Below are 20,116 nucleotides of genomic sequence, written 5' to 3'. Positions count from 1 at the left end.
TATTAATTTGAAAATTAAAAAATTTACATTTTGTTCTGATATGATTTCACCTGATTGTTTTGACAAAATAAGAATTAAGGTCAGTACTGGTGGTATTTGTTGTGACATGTCAGGCTGGTTTAGAAATCTTTCCATATTCTTTTAACAACTACAGCAATCTATGAATTATTATATTTTCTATACCTAAATGTGATTAACATTGATGTTAAATATGAATTTAAAGTTCGCTTTTTTAATGATTCAGTATTACATCTACATGTTCACTGTATATCTGTTCATTTGTACGCTTGTGTTTTAATTACCTTCTTTCTTACAGCCCAGTGTAACTGTGCAACTGACTGTGCAACAAATTGTGCGGCGGGTCGGTATTTCGATTCAGTATCATCTGTTTGTGCAGTGTGTCCTCAAGGAAAATAGTAAGTAAATGTGCTATGTATCTAAAAGTAAAATATATATTGGTAGAATATCTTGGGGAGATTAGGGATCTTCATTTTTTTGTACAGGTAACAATGACCTTTGTAGGCATGTATTCTGTATGCTAAACATGTCCCAAACATCATCACCACTCTACAGGCTGTGTACATGTCCCAAACATCATCACCACTCTACAGGCTGTGTACATGTCCCAAACATCATCACCACTCTACAGACTGTGTACATGTCCCAAACATCATCACCACTCTACAGACTGTACATGTCCTAAACATCATCACCACTCTACAGACTGTACATGTCCCAAACATCATCACCACTCTACAGACTGTGTACATGTCCCAAACATCATCACCACTCTACAGGCTGTGTACATGTCCCAAACATCATCACCACTCTACAGGCTGTGTACATGTCCCAAACATCATCACCACTCTACAGACTGTGTACATGTCCCAAATATCATCACCACTCTACACTGTACATGTCCTAAACATCATCACCACTCTACAGACTGTGTACATGTCCCAAACATCATCACCACTCTACAGACTGTACATGTCCCAAACATCATCACCACTCTACAGACTGTGTACATGTCCCAAACATCATCACCACTCTACAGACTGTGTAAATGTCCCAAACATCATCACCACTCTACAAACTGTACATGTCCCAAACATCATCACCACTCTACAGGCTGTGTACATGTCCCAAACATCATCACCACTCTACAGACTGTGTACATGTCCCAAACATCATCACCACTCTACAGACTGTACATGTCCTAAACATCATCACCACTCTACAGACTGTGTACATGTCCTAAACATCATCACCACTCTACAGACTGTACATGTCCCAAACATCATCACCACTCTACAGACTGTGTACATGTCCCAAACATCATCACCACTCTACAGACTGTGTACATGTCCCAAACATCATCACCACTCTACAGACTGTGTACATGTCCCAAACATCATCACCACTCTACAGACTGTACATGTCCTAAATATCATCACCACTCTACAGACTGTGTACATGTCCCAAACATCATCACCACTCTACAGACTGTACATGTCCCAAACATCATCACCACTCTACAGACTGTGTACATGTCCCAAACATCATCACCACTCTACAGACTGTGTACATGTCCCAAACATCATCACCACTCTACAGACTGTGTACATGTCCCAAACATCATCACCACTCTACAGGCTGTGTACATGTGCCAAACATCATTACCACTCTACAGACTGTGTACATGTCCCAAACATCATCACCACTCTACAGGCTGTGTACATGTGCCAAACATCATCACCACTCTACAGGCTGTGTACATGTCCCAAACATCATCACCACTCTACAGACTGTGTACATGTCCCAAACATCATCACCACTCTACAGACTGTGTACATGTCCCAAACATCATCATCACTCTTCAGGCTGTGTACATGTCCCAAACATCATCACCACTCTACAGGCTGTGTACATGTACCAAACATCATCACCACTCTACAGGCTGTGTACATGTCCCAAACATCATCACCACTCTACAGACTGTGTACATGTCCCAAACATCATCACCACTCTAAACATCATCACCACTCTACAGACTGTGTACATGTGCCAAACATCATCACCACTCTACAGACTGTGTACATGTCCCAAACATCATCACCACTCTACAGACTGTGTACATGTCCCAAACATCATCACCACTCTTCAGGCTGTGTACATGTCCCAAACATCATCACCACTCTACAGACTGTGTACATGTCCCAAACATCATCACCACTCTACAGACTGTGTACATGTGCCAAACATCATCACCACTCTACAGACTGTGTACATGTCCCAAACATCATCACCACTCTACAGGCTGTGTACATGTGCCAAACATCATCACCACTCTACAGATTGTGTACATGTGCCAAACATCATCACCACTCTACAGACTGTGTACATGTGCCAAACATCATCACCACTCTACAGGCTGTGTACATGTGCCAAACATCATCACCACTCTACAGGCTGTGTACATGTACCAAACATCATCACCATACAGACTGTGTACATGTCCCAAACATCATCACCACTCTACAGACTTTGTACATGTTGCAAACATCATCACTACTCTACAGACTGTGTACATGTCCCAAACATCATCACCACTCTACAGACTGTGTAAATGTCCCAAACATCATCACTCTACAGACTGTGTACATGTACCAAACATCATCACCACTCTACAGACTGTGTACATGTACCAAACATCATCACCACTCTATAGAATGCATTAATCTTATCTGATTATCACATGTTGACAAACACCAACTCACAGTTAGAACAAGGTCACTGTTACTATAAATAGATGCTGACAAAATTTTGGATAAGTTTTTGTGATAGCGAAGTGTACTTTTTAGACACTATATTGTTACTGTAGGGAGGTGTACTTTTTGGACAAAGTAACATTAAAGTGTTGTGTTTAGAAAAGTGTTCAGGTACAGAAATGTCCTTAATATACAAGTTTCCTGTGTATGTATGTTATTTGTTGTAGAGAAGTGGGCTGTAGGCAGGTTGGACAGAAGTTTGAAATGTATGCTGCTTGTACATACTGTACATGTTGTGAAATAATGAACGAACTATGCACTACATTTACTTAGGTCTGGCGTGATAAATCCGACACCCTTACCTGGAATATTGGTCTACCTTTACTGTAAATATTGTATAAATTGTAAGAACAACACATTTAAATAAGTGCAGGTCGTAAAATTATATTACAGGTAGTATATGACGCAGTTGGCATTCTACCAAAATATCTCAATTTGTTTCTACAAGCTGGTTTGAAAGGTTTGATTTAGAGAACCAATTTTACAACCCACTCCTGGCTTGACTTTATTGAAATATCAAGGATTTTAAATACTAAATGTTGGACTTGCTTGGCTAGGCATGAAAAGAAATTTTCTGAAACTAAATTTATTCAATTCTTGGCTAAAATCTGTTGACAATTATACTTATAGATGTTTAGTATTTCACAACTGGTATATTTCTGATGACAAATTGTATAGGAACTGGTATTTGGTTTACTTATTGAAGGTTAAATAAGATAAAAGATTTGAAAGGAAATTAAATTTTTAAAGTAAATAATGGATATTACCAATGTTTGCTGGAATGTATCTATACTTAAATCAGGTAGACATTCATTTGGCCGAAATTAATGTCACAGAGATAGTTATATATAGTATGATTTTAAAAATTGTGTGAAAACACAAGGATGTTTTATAATATGTAGGCCCATGTCCTCGTCAGTTGTATGGATTTATTTTTAAACTTCTGGTGACAGTGAATCTGATTTTGTTAAAACTTTCAATGAAGTGAATAAAAATGATTTTGAAAATTAATTTAGAATCAATGTTCTGTAGTGAATCTGATCAAACTTCTACAAGTGAAAGTCAAACCTGACTAAACTTCACAAGGTGGTTGTAGAAAGTGGTCTGATTAGACAGGTATATTATTTTACCCTGTTGGCATATATATACAGGTATTTGTTACATACAGGAGGACTTTATAGACAGGTATTTGTTACATACAGGTGGACTTTATAGACAGGTATTTGTTACATACAGGTGGACTTTATAGACAGGTATTTGTTACATACAGGTGGACTTTATAGACAGGTATTTGTTACATACAGATGGACTTTATAGACAGGTATTTGTTACATACAGGTGGACTTTATAGACAGGTATTTGTTATATACAGGAGGACTTTATATACAGGTATATGTTATATCAGGTGGACTTTATAGACAGGTATTTGTTATATACAGGAGGATTTTATATACAGGTATATGTTATATACAGGTGGACTTTATAGACAGGTATTTGTTATATACAGGTGAACTTTATAGACAGGTATTTTTTATATACAGGAGGACTTTATAGACAGGTATTTGTTATATACAGGAGGACTTTATAGACAGGTATATGTTATATACAGGTGGACTTTATAGACAGGTATTTGTTTTATACTTGTGGACTTTATAGACAGGTATTTGTTATATACAGGAGGACTTTATAGACAGGTATTTGTTATATACAGGTGGACTTTATATACAGGTATTTGTTATATACAGGTGAACTTTATAGACAGGTATCTGTTATATACAGGTGGACTTTATAGACAGGTATTTGTTATATACAGGTGAACTTTATAGACAGGTATCTGTTATATACAGGAGGACTTTATAGACAGGTATTTGTTATATACAGGAGGACTTTATAGACAGGTATTTGTTATGTACAAGATGACTTTATAGACAGGAATTTGTTACATACAGGATGACTTTATAGACAGGTATTTGTTATATACAGGAGGACTTTATAGACAGGTATTTATTTTATACTTGTGGACTTTATAGACAGGTATTTGTGATATACAGGATGACTTTATAGACAGGTATTTGTTATATACAGGTGGCCTTTATAGACAGGTATTTGTTATATACAGGTGGCCTTTATAGACAGGTATTTGTTAGATATAGGTGACTTTTATAGACAGGTATTTGTTATATACAAGATGACTTTATAGACAGGTATATTTTATATACAGGTGAACTTTATAGACAGGTATTTGCTACATACACATGGACTTTATAGACAGGTATTTGTTATATACAGGTAGACTTTATAGACAGGTATTTGTTAAATACAGGAGGACTTTATAGACAGGTATTTGTTTTATTCAGGTGAACTTTATAGACAGGTATTTGTTATATACAGGAGGACTTTATAGACAGGTATTTGTTATATTCAGGTGAACTTTATAGACAGGTATTTGTTATATACAGGAGGACTTTATAGACAGGTATTTGTTATATACAGGTAGACTTTATAGACAGGTATTTGTTATATACAGGAGGACTTTATAGACAGGTATTTGTTATATTCAGGTGAACTTTATAGACAGGTATTTGTTACATACAGTTGGCCTATATAGCCATGTGTTTGCAATACACAGTTGGATTACATAGGCAGGTATTTGATATAGACAGGTGGTTTATATAGACAGGTATTTATAATACACAGGTAGCCTAAACAGACAGCTATTTGTTAAATACAGCTGGCCTATATAGACAGATATGTATGTACAGGTGGTCTTCAGATACAGGAATTTGTTATTTACAGGTAGCTTTTATAGTGAGATATTTAACTTCCTTATATACAGGTGATTGTTATACACAAGTAATATACATATATATATATACTGCTTTACTGAGAAACGAACTCATTCCTGGTAATATCCTCAGAATGTAGGTATGAACCCAATTTGACCACAACAACATTAAAATTTGTTTGGAGTAATTTTCCAATGGTACAATCCATAGTAGTTAGGTTTTCACTTTGATTGAATTTGATATACCGGTATAAGTTACAATATATAGTGGATACCTATCTGTATATTGGCTGTCTTATATTGATACGTACAACAATGTAAGTAGATATCACTGAACACTAGGACTTCTCCTTGAAATGGGGTTATACTGTGATATTAGACAAGCCATTCTCAACACAATTTCAACATATTTTGAACTTATGTAGAAAAAATTAATTCAAAAGAAGTGAAATATATTGATAACACTGTATGAGAATTTATTCAGGACTGCATTTTCTATACTACATTCCATGATATAGCAAAGTAGATTATATAAAGGACAGATTTCCCATTGGGAGTTCAGATCAACATGGTGGGTTACATTTGTTGATGCACTCACTTGCCTGTCACCTAGGTAACCAGTGTTTTATTCCTGTTTTTGATGTAGAATATTGGCGTTGAAGCAATATTCTGTCACTTGCCATAGAGCATGTGAGTTTTTCCTGTGTGTTTGGTTCTCAAAGGAAGATCTCTGATGGGTTTCAATATGGACCAAGTGATTTATCAGCTTGTCTCTCCATTGTTGTGACCTAAATAAAGTTATACTAGAGAGATGTGGGATTAACAGTTCACTAGATTCTGTAATATATTTTGTTCATTATTTTTCAAATGTAAAATTATCACAATCTCACTAGGTATTTGTCATGATTTTTATGTTGTGTTAGTTCTGTCTTTCCCTACCAGGATGTATTAACCAGCAATTTTATTTGATGACTATACAATCCATCAACAGATCTTAAACACCTAGGCCTTTTACTGTTAGGCCTTTTACTGTTAGTAACACTGTTAAACACATAGGCCTTTTACTGTTAGGCCTTTTACTGTTAGTAACACTGTTAAACACCTAGGCCTTTTACTGTTAGGCCTTTTACTGTTAGTAACACTGTTAAACACATAGGCCTTTTACTGTTAGGCCTTTTACTGTTAGGCCTTTTACTGTTAGTAACACTGTTAAACACATAGGCCTTTTACTGTTAGTAACACTGTTAAACACATAGGCCTTTTACTGTTAGGCCTTTTACTGTTAGTAACACTGTTAAACACATAGGCCTTTTACTGTTAGGCCTTTTACTGTTAGTAACACTGTTAAACACATAGGCCTTTTACTGTTAGGCCTTTTACTGTTAGGCCTTTTACTGTTAGGCCTTTTACTGTTAGTAACACTGTTAAACACATAGGCCTTTTACTGTTAGGCCTTTTACTGTTAGGCCTTTTACTGTTAGTAACACTGTTAAACACATAGGCCTTTTAGTGTTAGGCCTTTTACTGTTAGTAAAACTGTTAAACACATAGGCCTTTTACTGTTAGGCCTTTTACTGTTAGGCCTTTTACTGTTAGTAACACTGTTAAACACATAGGCCTTTTACTGTTAGGCCTTTTACTGTTAGTAAAACTGTTAAACACATAGGCCTTTTACTGTTAGTAAAACTGTTAAACACATAGACCTTTTACTGTTAGTAAAACTGTTAAACACATAGGCCTTTTACTGTCAGTACAACTGTTAATAGCAGAACTTGTTGACCTAAGTATGTAGTCATATTTTTGAAGAAAAGAATATATTTATACCTGTAAATGTTACATGTAGTTTATATATAGGAATTATATTTAGGAACTTGATAATTAGTCCTGGTTAATGGATGCACAATATATACAGTGTCCTACAAGATCAAAATATCAATGTTGGTCTCAGACAATTCTGATCCTTTATCAGACTAACACTTACACTAACACTCTGTAAAATGGAAGTTCTTATAACACAACAAGTAGAGGATTGTGTTATAAGAACTTCTATTCTATTTACATAACCAACCAGAAAAAAAAGTTCTGAAATGATAGAGTTGTATTTTGGTTGGTGTGATCTCAGTGAACAGATTTCATTTGAATCATGTGTTTGGGTAGTATTTTGTGTTAGCTGTTTGTACCTTCTGCAAGTATATAAGTTTTAGGACATCAGTATAGGGCCCAAGTCCTGTATATGGTATAAGTCTTTGTATAATTCTGTCTGTCACATCAGTATAGGGCCAAGGTCCTGTATAAGTCTTTGTATAATTCTGTCTGTCACATCAGTATAGGGCCAAGGTCTTGTATATGGTATAAATCTTACATAATTCTGTCTGTCACATCAGTATAGGGCCCAGGTCCCGTATAAGTCTTTGTGTAATTCTGTCTGTCACATCAGTATAGGGCCCAGGTCCTGTATAAGTCTTTGTATAATTCTGTCTGTCACAGCAGTATAGGGCCAAGGTCTTGTATATGGTATAAATCTTATATAATTCTGTCTGTCACATCAGTATAGGATCCAGGTCCTGTATATTGTATAAGTCTTTGTATAATTCTGTGTTTCAAATCAGTATAGGGCCCAGGTCCTGTATAAGTCTTTGTATAAGTCTGTCTGTCACATCAGTATGGGGCCCAGGTCCTGTATAAGTCTTTGTATAATTCTGTCTGTCACATCAGTATAGGGTCCAGGTCCTGTATATGGTATAAATCTTATATAATTCTGTCTGTCAAATCAGTATAGGGCCCAGGTCCTGTATAAGTCTTTGTATAATTCTGTCTGTCACATTAGTATAGGGCCCAGGTCCTGTATATTGTATAAATCTTTGTATAATTCTGTGTTTCAAATCAGTATAGGGCCCAGGTCCTGTATAAGTCTTTGTATAATTCTGTCTGTCACATCAGTATAGGGTCCAGGTCCTGTATATGGTATAAGACTTTGTATAATTCTGTCTGTCACATCAGTATAGGGTCCAGGTCCTGTATAAGTCTTTGTATAATTCTGTCTGTCACATCAGTATAGGGTCCAGGTCCTGTATATGGTATAAGTCTTTGTATAATTCTGTGTGTCACATCAGTATAGGACCCAGGTCCTGTATAAGTCTTTGTATAATTCTGTCTGTCACATCAGTATAGGGCCCAGGTCCTGTATAAGTCTTTGTATAATTCTGTCTGTCACATCAGTATAGGGTCCAGGCCCTGTATATGGTATAAGTCTTTGTATAATTCTGTCTGTCAAATCAGTATAGGACCCAAGTTCCGTATATGGTATAAGTCTTTATATATAAGACTTTGTATAATTGTTGTCTGTCAAGATTATTACTAGGTATTGATTGGAAAGCCTGCAGACATTTAAACATATACACTGGGACTTTATGTAGGTATAGAAACTTGGAGCTAGGCATAGAATTACTTACAATTAGAATATGGGATAGACATTTAAATACCAAAATGGGCGACATTTTTTAATGAGTGTGGTGCAATACCTACTTATAATACATACCAGGAGTTATCATGGGAAAACGTCAGATAGATTGGATCTGGAGATCATATTTATTAAAACTGTAACTGATTACTTCATTTGAAATTACTCTATCATATACATACTTTATATACAATAATCATAATTCTATATCTGGTAGTAGACCCACTTATATTTCTATAGGTTGCAGTTGAACCTGAAACAGAAGGTTCTTAAATTGTCCTGTGATAAGCCCATCCGTGTCAATAATTCTGTACAATATATCTACCTAAAACACGAGATTTTTGTTGTCCAGTAATAAGCCCATCTGTGTCAATAATTCTGTACAATATATCTACCTAAAACACAAGATTTTTGTTGTCCAGTAATAAGCCCATCTGGGTCAATAATTCTGTACAATAGATCTACCTAAAACACGAGATGTTTTTTTGTCCTGTGATAAGCCCATCCGGTCAATAGTTCTGTACAATATATCTACCTAAAACACGAGATTTTTGTTGTCCAGTAATAAGCCCATCTGTGTCAATAATTCTGTACAATATATCTACCTAAAACACGAGATTTTTGTTGTCCAGTAATAAGCCCATCTGGGTCAATAATTCTGTACAATAGATCTACCTAAAACACGAGATGTTTTTTTGTCCTGTGATAAGCCCATCCGGTCAATAGTTCTGTACAATAGATCTACCTAAAACACGAGATTTTTGTTGTCCAGTGATAAGCCCATCTGTGTCAATAATTCTGTACAATTTATCTACCTAAAACACGAGATTTTTGTTGTCCTGTAAGAAGCCCATCTATATCTGTAATTGTGTTTGTAAGAGTTAACTAGAAAAATAAAATTTGTTGTCCTGTAATAAGCCCACCCCTGACTTTGAGTCTAGATGGTTATGTATTTTCCACCCTTGACATTATAGGATAAATCAATATCTGGATCTACATGTAAGATAAATGTATTGTTTAAACATAACATAGAATATTGATCAGGTGAACACGCACAAATATGATAACTGATTTACAACATAGAATATTACATGGAGATGATATACAATGATGACCCTTTAAAACATCCTGTCCCCCTTGATGTTGTATAGTGATGACTAGGTAGTAGATAACGAGAGGTGACAATACTGTATAATGGTTAGAAACATGTACCTGTTACATCTATTTTATACATAGAGTGAAGATAAATCGTAGTTTATTTTGTACATATATACATTAAGTTAAGGAAGACTAAAACTGTTAGATTGTCCCATTAATAATTCATTCACCATTTTCCAGTCACTGATAGTTCTATTACTATCACCTGACGATAGGCATTATAATCAATACAGACAAAGAACCTCATCAAGGGAGATAATCAATGATAAAAAAAATCAAGAATAGAATGTCTATGGGTGCAGTGGTAACACTCGCCTTTTACCTAGATGTCTTTGTTTGATTCCAAAAATGAAAGTGACAAGATTTTGGGTCCTTTATAGTGCCAGACCACTACAGGTACTCTGATTTCCAACCACGGTAAGACGCTATATGTGTTTCAGCCTGGGTAAGCAATTGATTGTGGCAGTATTGATGAGTATTAGTTTAATAAATACACCTGACATTAGAGAATGTGTGAGGACTAAACTTCTACCATCATTTTATCCTTTCAGAGTGAGATGTTTCAGAAAGTTGATAAAGAGACATTAGCTTCAGTTGTTAATTTGTTTTGTTTTACAGCTGTACAGGGGCTGGTGCTGTAGCCTTAGACTGTCCAGCAGGAACCTACAGTACAGCCACAGAGAACACTGCATCCAGTGATTGTATTGTATGTTACTTAATTGTTAATATGCTCCTTCTCAAACTTACAGAATTTGCATTTTCATGTTCTAGCAAAACCTTAAAATATATATATATATATGGAATTTTGGAAACCTTAAGTATAGTCAACTAATCAGACCCTAAAAACAACTGCTTTACTTTTAATATTTGCCATTTTAGGGTCTTTCAAACTGTGATTTATACAAATACAAAAAAAGTGTTTATAACATCATAAAAATAGTCATTTTAATCTTGAGAGACTAGAAATAGAAACCCTTTGCATTAGATCAATATTTTAAAAAACCAGCAAACTCATCTACAGTGTCACACTAATTGTGTCTGTTAATGTTGCATCCCAATTTGTAGGCTTGTCCATCGGGGAAATACCAAGAACAGGCAGGTCAGACATCCTGTGATGACTGTCCCGCTGGAAAGTCCTGTACGGCAACTGTTGCATCTGACTGTGCTGCTGGGACCTACTCAACAGGAGGACAAGCCACATGTACAAATTGTCCAATAGGGAGTTCCTGTCCATCTGCCTCCACTGCACACACTGTGTGTGCTGACGGATATTACACTTCTTCTACAGGTCTGTCAACCCCAAATTTACAATATCTTATTTATGTAACTAATAAGGTCCCTTAAACCTTTTGTTTATGTAACTAATAAGGTCCCTTAGACCTCTTGTTTATGTAACTATTAAGGCAACTTGGACCTCTTGTTTATGTAAATGTGAAGGCCCCTTGGACCTTTTGTTTATATAACTGTTAAGGTTCCTTGGACCTCTTGTTTATGTAACTATTAAGGCCCCTTGGACCTCTTGTTTATGTAACTGTTAAGGTTCCTTGGACCTCTTGTTTATGTAAATGTTAAGGCCCCTTGGACCTCTTGTTTATGTAACTGTTAAGGCCACTTTGACCTCTTGTTTATGTAACTGTTAAGGTTCCTTGGACCTCTTGTTTATATAACTGTTAAGGCCCCTTGGACCTCTTGTTTATGTAATTGTTAAGGCCCCTTGGACCCTTGTTTATGTAACTGTTTAGCCTTCTTGGACCTCTTGTTTATGTAACTGTTAAGGCCCCTTGGACCTCTTGTTTATGTAATTGTGAAGGCCCCTTGGACCCTTGTTTATGTAATTGTTTAGCCCCTTGGACCTTTTGTTTATATAACTGTTTAGCCCCTTGGACCTCTTATTTATATAACTGTTAAGGCCCCTTGGACCTCTTGTTTATGTAACTGTTAAGGTTCCTTGGACCTCTTGTTTATGTAACTGTTAAGGCCCCTTGGACCTCTTGTTTATATAACTGTTAAGGCCGCTTGGACCTCTTGTTTATGTAACTGTTAAGGTTCCTTGGACCTCTTGTTTATGTAAATGTGAAGGCCCCTTGGACCTCTTGTTGATCATCAATTTGTTATTTCTATATTCCAGGCCAGACATCTTGCTCCCAATGTCCAGCTGGATCTGAATGTCCAAACCATGGTGCTCCAGTTCAATGTGTGGCTGGACTATACAGTACGCTTGGATCAGGCAGATGTTTACCTTGTGGAGAGGGAACTTACAGTGCTTCAGCAGGTAAGTTTTTATAGGAAAACTCTACATCAAAAAAAATTCTAAAAGGACTTTGTGAAGTAGAAAATGTCTCCCTGTAGTGATATTTAAGCTGTTTTCTATACTGTAAACCAGAACAAGCTTCTCCTCAGCTTATATTTTAAGTGTTCCTATAGTTAAGCAGCAATATTGTGTTAAATATTGGAAAAACTGCATAACATTAGGCTTTGTAACATACAAGTTTACTGCTTTAGGTATACATATAGAGACATATAGTATTAGTTATTTAAATCTTCTCACCTACGTCGACAGAAAAATAATCTAATACTTCCATCGTGTGATAAACTGATGTTTGAGGATCAGTAGATATATTCTGTACAATTTATCTTTTGTCTGGTACACACCCTTTACTACATTGTACATCCACTTCAATACTTTAGCTCTTTATGGATATTGAACGATTAGTTTCTGCAGAGAAAATTGAATTGATGAAACAATGAACTATACAGCTGTTTTGTCCTTCTAGGAATCATCACTGATAATAAGGGCCAAAATTTGGAACCCTAGGAGGCAACTGAGAAAAATAAAAATTTATTGAAAGAAGTAGAAAAATAAATGGGGAGCTGCAAGGGTGTAATTTAAAACCCTTTTATTTAGCAATCTATAAATATAAAAAAATTCAATCTATTTGAGAATTTGAACTCGTACTTACTAAGATAGTGGACCTTCTTACTTTGCATGATTTGCTACTTTCAGTACATTTCTGTGAACAAATCTAATCTATTGCAGGATCATCAACATGTACGCCATGTTTGGTAGGACATTCATGTGGAAATGCGACTTCATCCCCAACACCTTGTGGGGCTGGCTATGTTGCAGCAACTGGATCCTCAGCTTGTACGATATGTACTGCAAGTAAGTCTCTCTCAACAAGGAGTTCATTTTGTTTCTAAACACTAGTCCTTCGACTCTATCTTTTGTGGTGTGGTGTTGGCCCTCCATCCATTGTGTACTTTCATTCTCCAGAAAGAATTCTGTCTCATTCTTCTCTAAAACTTTGTAGGCAATATCACACATTAGATGAGGCTGTATTTTTTTTATGAAGGACAAATTTTGAAAGCATCAGTGTCCTTTTTTCTTTTTCAGCATTTTTTGTTTTCCCTGAAAGTCTCTTTCAGTTTTCAACCAATATTTTTGTAACTTGATGGGCTTCATAGATGTGGTAAAATTTTCCTGATGGTGTTTTGATTTTTTAATTTAAAAGGGTTATTGCACTTTTTTCATTGCATTTTCTCACAAAAAATTAATTTCAAGCAATTTCTTTTAAGCAAGGCTATATAAACTTATAATATAACACCTTTTCCTTCAGTGCAATTTTTGAATATTTATAGCCCTATATAAGCTGACAAAGAGAGCCCAGTGTCATAATTTATTTTCAATAAAAGCTGTTAATTGTCATCTACAGGTCAAGTGGCAGATAGTAACCAGGAACTCTGTGAATCCTGTCCAGCTGGATACGCATGTACCAACCCCACGTAAGTACACTATCTCTGTGAATCCTGTCCAGCTGGATACGTATGTACCAACCCCACGTAAGTACACTGTCTCTGTGTGTATCCTGTCCAGCTGGATACGCATGTACCAACCCCACGTAAGTACACTGTCTCTGTGAATCCTGTCCAGCTGGATACGCATGTACCAACCCCACGTAAGTACACTATCTCTGTGTATCCTGTCCAGCTGGATACGCATGTACCAACCCCACGTAAGTACACTGTCTCTGTGTATCCTGTCCAGCTGGATACAAATGTACCAACCCCACGTAAGTACACTGTCTCTGTGTATCCTGTCCAGCTGGATACGCATGTACCAACCCCACGTAAGTACACTGTCTCTGTGTATCCTGTCCAGCTGGATACGCATGTACCAACCCCACGTAAGTACACTGTCTCTGTGTATCCTGTCCAGCTGGATACGCACTGTCTCTGTGTATCCTGTCCAGCTGGATACGCATGTACCAACCCCACGTAAGTACACTGTCTCTGTGTATCCTGTCCAGCTGGATACGCATGTACCAACCCCACGTAAGTACACTGTCTCTGTGTATCCTGTCCAGCTGGATACGCATGTACCAACCCCACGTAAGTACACTGTCTCTGTGTATCCTGTCCAGCTGGATACGCATGTACCAACCCCACGTAAGTACACTGTCTCTGTGTATCCTGTCCAGCTGGATACGCATGTACCAACCCCACGTAAGTACACTGTCTCTGTGTATCCTGTCCAGCTGGATACGCATGTACCAACCCCACGTAAGTACACTGTCTCTGTGTATCCTGTCCAGCTGGATACGCATGTACCAACCCCACGTAAGTACACTGTCTCTGTGTATCCTGTCCAGCTGGATACGCATGTACCAACCCCACGTAAGTACACTGTCTCTGTGTATCCTGTCCAGCTGGATACAAATGTACCAACCCCACGTAAGTACACTGTCTCTGTGTATCCTGTCCAGCTGGATACAAATGTACCAACCCACGTAAGTACACTATCTCTGTGTATCCTGTCCAGCTGGATACGCATGTACCAACCCCATGTAAGTACACTATCTCTGTGTATCCTGTCCAGCTGGATACGCATGTACCAACCCCACGTAAGTACACTATCTCTGTGTATCCTGTCCAGCTGGATACGCTTGTACCAACCCCACGTAAGTACACTATCTCTGTGTATCCTGTCCAGCTGGATACACATGTACCAACCCCACGTAAGTACACTGTCTCTGTGTGTAACCCTTTTCAGCTGAATACTAGGCTTTCTCTTTGTGAATCCTTTCTGGTAGGACACATGTACTTTTACTTCACCTGTACCCTGTCAAACAGAAAACACCAAGCTATGTCTCCATTCTGTCCAGCAGGACACACATTTACTTCACTTGTACCCTGTCTAACAGAAAACACCAAGCTCTGTCTCCATTCTGTCCAGCAGGACACACATTTACTTCACTTGTACCCTGTCTAACAGAAAACACCAAGCTATGTCTCCATTCTCTCCAGCAGGACACACATTTACTAACACTTCACTTGTACCCTGTCTAACAGAAAACACCAAGCTCTGTCTCCATTCTGTCCAGCAGGACACACATTTACTAACACTTCACTTGTACCCTGTCTAACAGAAAACACCAAGCTCTGTCTCCATTCTGTCCAGCAGGACACACATTTACTTCACTTGTACCCTGTCTAACAGAAAACACCAAGCTATGTCTCCATTCTCTCCAGCAGGACACACATTTACTTCACTTGTACCCTATCTAACAGAAAACACCAAACTATGTCTCCATTCTGTCCAGCAGGACACACATTTACTTCACTTGTACCCTGTCTAACAGAAAACACCAAGCTATGTCTCCATTCTGTCCAGCAGGACACACATTTACTTCACTTGTACCCTGTCTAACAGAAAACACCAAGCTATGTCTCCATTCTGTCCAGCAGGACACACATTTACTTCACTTGTACCCTGTCTAACAGAAAACACCAAGCTATGTCTCCATTCTGTCCAGCAGGACACACATTTACTAACACTTCACTTGTACCCTGTCTAACAGAAAACACCAAGCTATGTCTCCATTCTGTCCAACAGGACACACATTTACTTCACTTGTACCCTGTCTAACAGAAAACACCAAGCTATGTCTCCATTCTTTCCAGCAGGACACCGTGCAGGAATGTTGGTATACTTTGTCTCTGTCAGACTTTGGCCTGTATTGTAGAATGTACTTTTTTGTATTTCTACATCTGGTCTATTTTGTATGTTTAGGTCGAGTCCAACAGCCTGTGCAGCTGGTACATACTCATTATTAGGAGATGCTAGCTGCACTAACTGCCCAGCAGGATTCCAGTGTTCAGTCAACAATGCTGCACCAGTTGCTTGCAGCTCAGGTATGTAAACTAAAAATGGTGGGTTTCATTTTTCTGATCTACATCTACTTTAACCAAACATATACTAAGATTTTGTAAAGTTTTAAAAATAAAAAATTCGAAGTTTGAAAAGATTTACACTTTGTGGTTCAATGATATAACCATTAAGGATATATTTTTTAAAAAAAGTAATAACTCTATGAAAAAAATGTGGTATGTGTCATGAACAGTTGAATGTGGTTCTTTTTTATATGAAAACCCAGAAATTAACTTTCTGATACTCACAGAACTGAATTGTTTCTTCCTGAAATTGTTTGAAGACAAAAGTTTTTTAATTTGTTTTCTTTTTCCCTTAAGTATTGTGATCTTTCTTAACTTTGATTTGTTAATTTCTTTGAAATATGCAACCAACTATAAAAAGCTTTGGTGAATGGCCACACTATACCTACTTAACAGTACATTTAGATAACACTGGCTGCATGCCCATGTATGTGATACTGTGTGTTTTTGGCCGAGATTTTGGCTCATCATTTTTATCATCTATGATGTTGATACATACAGTAGCCAGTATGCAATATCAGTAAAGGTTTGTCTTGAAGATTGTTTCTTTGAGTCTTTCCTGACAAAACTAGCTACCAAATGTGGAAATGTTATCTGAAATGCTACATTTCATTGGCTGTTATATTAGTGGTAATTTTTAATGGCCAATCAAATGCCATGTAACATGGCTTGTACAACTGATTAAGGTATTCATGAATTATGATGTTGAACAAAATGTAAGGTGAAAGTTCAACATAAGAGATACATTAATTTTTGTAAGATGTTTTCTGATCAGGTCAGAGAACTATTTTGAAAACGTTAATAATTCTAGTAACAAAGTATTATAATGGGTTCACAAAAGTTCAGGGATACCCACAGGCATTAGTCCAGTACTTAGATATTGAGTTCCAAAAATATCTTAATCAAGATGATATATCATCAAGTTATATTTACAATTTGTCTTATCTTTACATCAGGTCAGTACTCTACAGGAGGGCAGACAGCTTGTATTTCCTGTCCAGGGGGAAACTACTGCACAGATGCTACAAGTACACCTGTACTTTGTGCCCCAGGAGAATACAGTCCTGCTGGAAGTAAGTGTGGGGTGATACTATATTATATAGAAGGGGGAGGGGGGGGGGGAGCGGGGGGTTGGGGAGTGTCACCAACTTAACAAAAATGTAGTTATACCCCCCGCAATGAAGTTAGGGGGGTATACTGGAATCAGGTTATCCATCTGTCCGTCCGTCTGTCCGTCCGTCTGTCCGTCCGTCCGTCTGTCTGTAGACACATTTTGTCCGGCTAACTCCTCCTAAACCTGTGAACCGATTTTGATGAAACTTTACAGGAATATTAAGGATCATGTGTAGATATGCATGTCCCTTTCTTTTTTTGAAAATTTTGGTTGCCACGGTAACTGGTCAGTATAAACAAGTTTTCTAATAAATGTCCATAACTCCTCAGTTATTTGACCGATTGTATTCAAACTTAGTAAAAAGATGTAATTCAGTAAGGCCAATAATTGGACATATTAGAGGTTTCCCAAACTGTTACCGCGGAAACACAATCCTGGCCTCTGATTGGTCAAAATTTAGATATTGTCCAATTTTGACCAAATTTGGTATATAGGGTTATAAGGGGATGCCAAACATTGTAAAATAGGTTTCGTTGCCATGACAAACATAAGTGTTTAGTGTAGATCAAGAACATAACGACAGACTTTTTTCAGTTAAACAAATTTGCCATCATTGGTCAAAAAGTTATTAAATAACGTCAGATTTTAACGGTTTCTCGGCATCAAGGGCCATCAAAGGACAAACTATTTAGACTCCTCAGATACTATGGTTATGTCCAGCTCTGTGATTCACCCACACACAGAAAAGGTGGTCTTCTGGACCATCTCTATATCAACCGATTGTCAGATGAGTTTGAGATTGTTGTAGTACCCACTTATTATAGTGACCATTTTTTTGTCTCTGTGGCCCTTCAGTGGAAAATATTACTTCAATAAACATGTAAGTATTGCAAGACTCTCTTGATCATGAACAACATGTATTCCACCCCTTCTGATTTCCAGAAATGCAGGCACATGCAGAATATGTCAATTACTCTCAGAATAACACTTAAACTTATCCAATGACTCGTTGCAGTGTGCGGTCGGTATTGGTCAGCCATCTAGGCGACAGTTCTAGTTATCATAGTCTTTACGTAAGGCATATTGTTAAGTGTGTCGTGCACTATGCTTAAAAATGACTTAAATAGCAGAACAGTTAAATGATATTTAAGAAATCAATGAATTATCTGCAAAAATGTGGAAAGTAAATCTTAATTTTTGGCAATTTCTGTGTTAGATATTTAAAACAAATTTCAAAATTAAAAACTTATATGACCAAAAGATCCTGCTCTGGAGGTTATGTGACTGGTGCAAATATTTACGGTGACTTTTTTTGTTTACAGCGATGTCCTGTTTGCCGTGTACTGCTGGTAATTACTGCCCTCAGGGAGCGGAAGTCGAGACTAGCTGTGGTATTACTGGGTTTTATTCAGCAGCTGGTGCGTCTTCCTGTTCGCAGTGTCCAGCGGGAAGTTCGTGTACGACTACTGCAGCTTCGGCTTGTTCTGCTGGGTCCTACTCGCTACTTGGCGAGGAGACCTGTACCCCCTGTCCAGCAGGTACAATGTTCTTGCTTATGCCCCATCATACTGTAAATGAAAAAGTTTCACGAATGATCAATTTCCATCCTGTTCATGTTTTGGAACAGTTTTGAAAATAAACAGGTAAATTTGTTAACTCCGTTATATTTCAGCTTAGCTCTGGCTTTTGAAAAAAAAAATGTCAGTGGCTGCTTTCTGTAAGCTCAGTAATCATTGATTGAACTTGTATCTAATATAAGATAGAAGTATTCCAACCTGTATATCTGTACATTGTTACATTTGTTAAGGAAGTCAATTCTTACTTGTCTGCGAATTTCACGGCATCATAAATGATATTCATGTGTAAACCAGAAGTTTTAACTTAACGACTTTTTATATAATTTTCAGGATATGACTGTACAAATCAGGGAATTTCTCCTGTGATATGTACCAGTGGGACATACAACTTGGCAGGCTCGACTACAGCCTGTGTTACATGTCCCGGAGGCTCTTTCTGTGTGTCAACAACTGTTAGTCCCTCCCCGTGTGCCTCAGGTATACTACTTTATAAAAATATATCAACAGAAATCTCATTAAATTCATCTATAAAGGCAATCTATATATATCTGTTGTTGATATTGATCTAGATTTTCTCTGAGATGTTTTAATCCTGCTGTAGGTTACAACAGCAACCCTGGGTCTACATCATGCACACAGTGTCCCGCGGGATATGGATGTCCTGATTTAGCTGATATCACAAAAAATTTCCTGTGTCAACCTGGACAATATTCAGAAGCAGGAGAGATGACCTGTACTGATTGCACAGCTGGTTCTTATTGCCCGAATACAGAGTAAGTTTGGGGGTTCACAGCCCAAATACAGAGTAAGTTTGGGGCTTCACAGCCCGAATACAGAGTACAAATACAGAGTAGATTGTGGGCATCACAGCTCAGATACAGAGTAGATTGTGGGCATCACAGCACAGATACAGAGTAGATTGTGGGCATCACAGCACAGATACAGAGTAGATTGTGGGCT

The 20,116-nt window shown here is 37.4% G+C and overlaps 1 protein-coding gene across 1 annotated transcript in view; it reads left to right on the top strand.

Moving 5' to 3' along the window:
* The window catches only part of LOC132561707 (uncharacterized), a 161,663-nt gene that overhangs the window by 13,921 nt on the left and 127,626 nt on the right, over positions 1-20,116 (top strand). Inside the window, exons 2-11 of the mRNA XM_060226406.1 lie at positions 10,853-10,940; positions 11,300-11,522; positions 12,363-12,506; positions 13,272-13,397; positions 13,948-14,017; positions 16,305-16,426; positions 17,422-17,538; positions 18,902-19,117; positions 19,487-19,633; positions 19,758-19,929. Coding sequence (XP_060082389.1) covers positions 10,853-10,940; positions 11,300-11,522; positions 12,363-12,506; positions 13,272-13,397; positions 13,948-14,017; positions 16,305-16,426; positions 17,422-17,538; positions 18,902-19,117; positions 19,487-19,633; positions 19,758-19,929 — 1,425 coding nt within the window. The remainder of the gene's footprint in view (positions 1-10,852; positions 10,941-11,299; positions 11,523-12,362; positions 12,507-13,271; positions 13,398-13,947; positions 14,018-16,304; positions 16,427-17,421; positions 17,539-18,901; positions 19,118-19,486; positions 19,634-19,757; positions 19,930-20,116) is intronic.

This window comes from Ylistrum balloti, unplaced genomic scaffold, assembly GCF_031769215.1.
Source record: "Ylistrum balloti isolate Yb309-2 unplaced genomic scaffold, AGI_CSIRO_Ybal_v1 Utg371268, whole genome shotgun sequence".
Classification (NCBI taxonomy): domain Eukaryota; kingdom Metazoa; phylum Mollusca; class Bivalvia; order Pectinida; family Pectinidae; genus Ylistrum; species Ylistrum balloti.
Note: the sequence above shows the minus strand (reverse complement) of the source record. Positions and strands in the feature narration are given on the sequence as shown.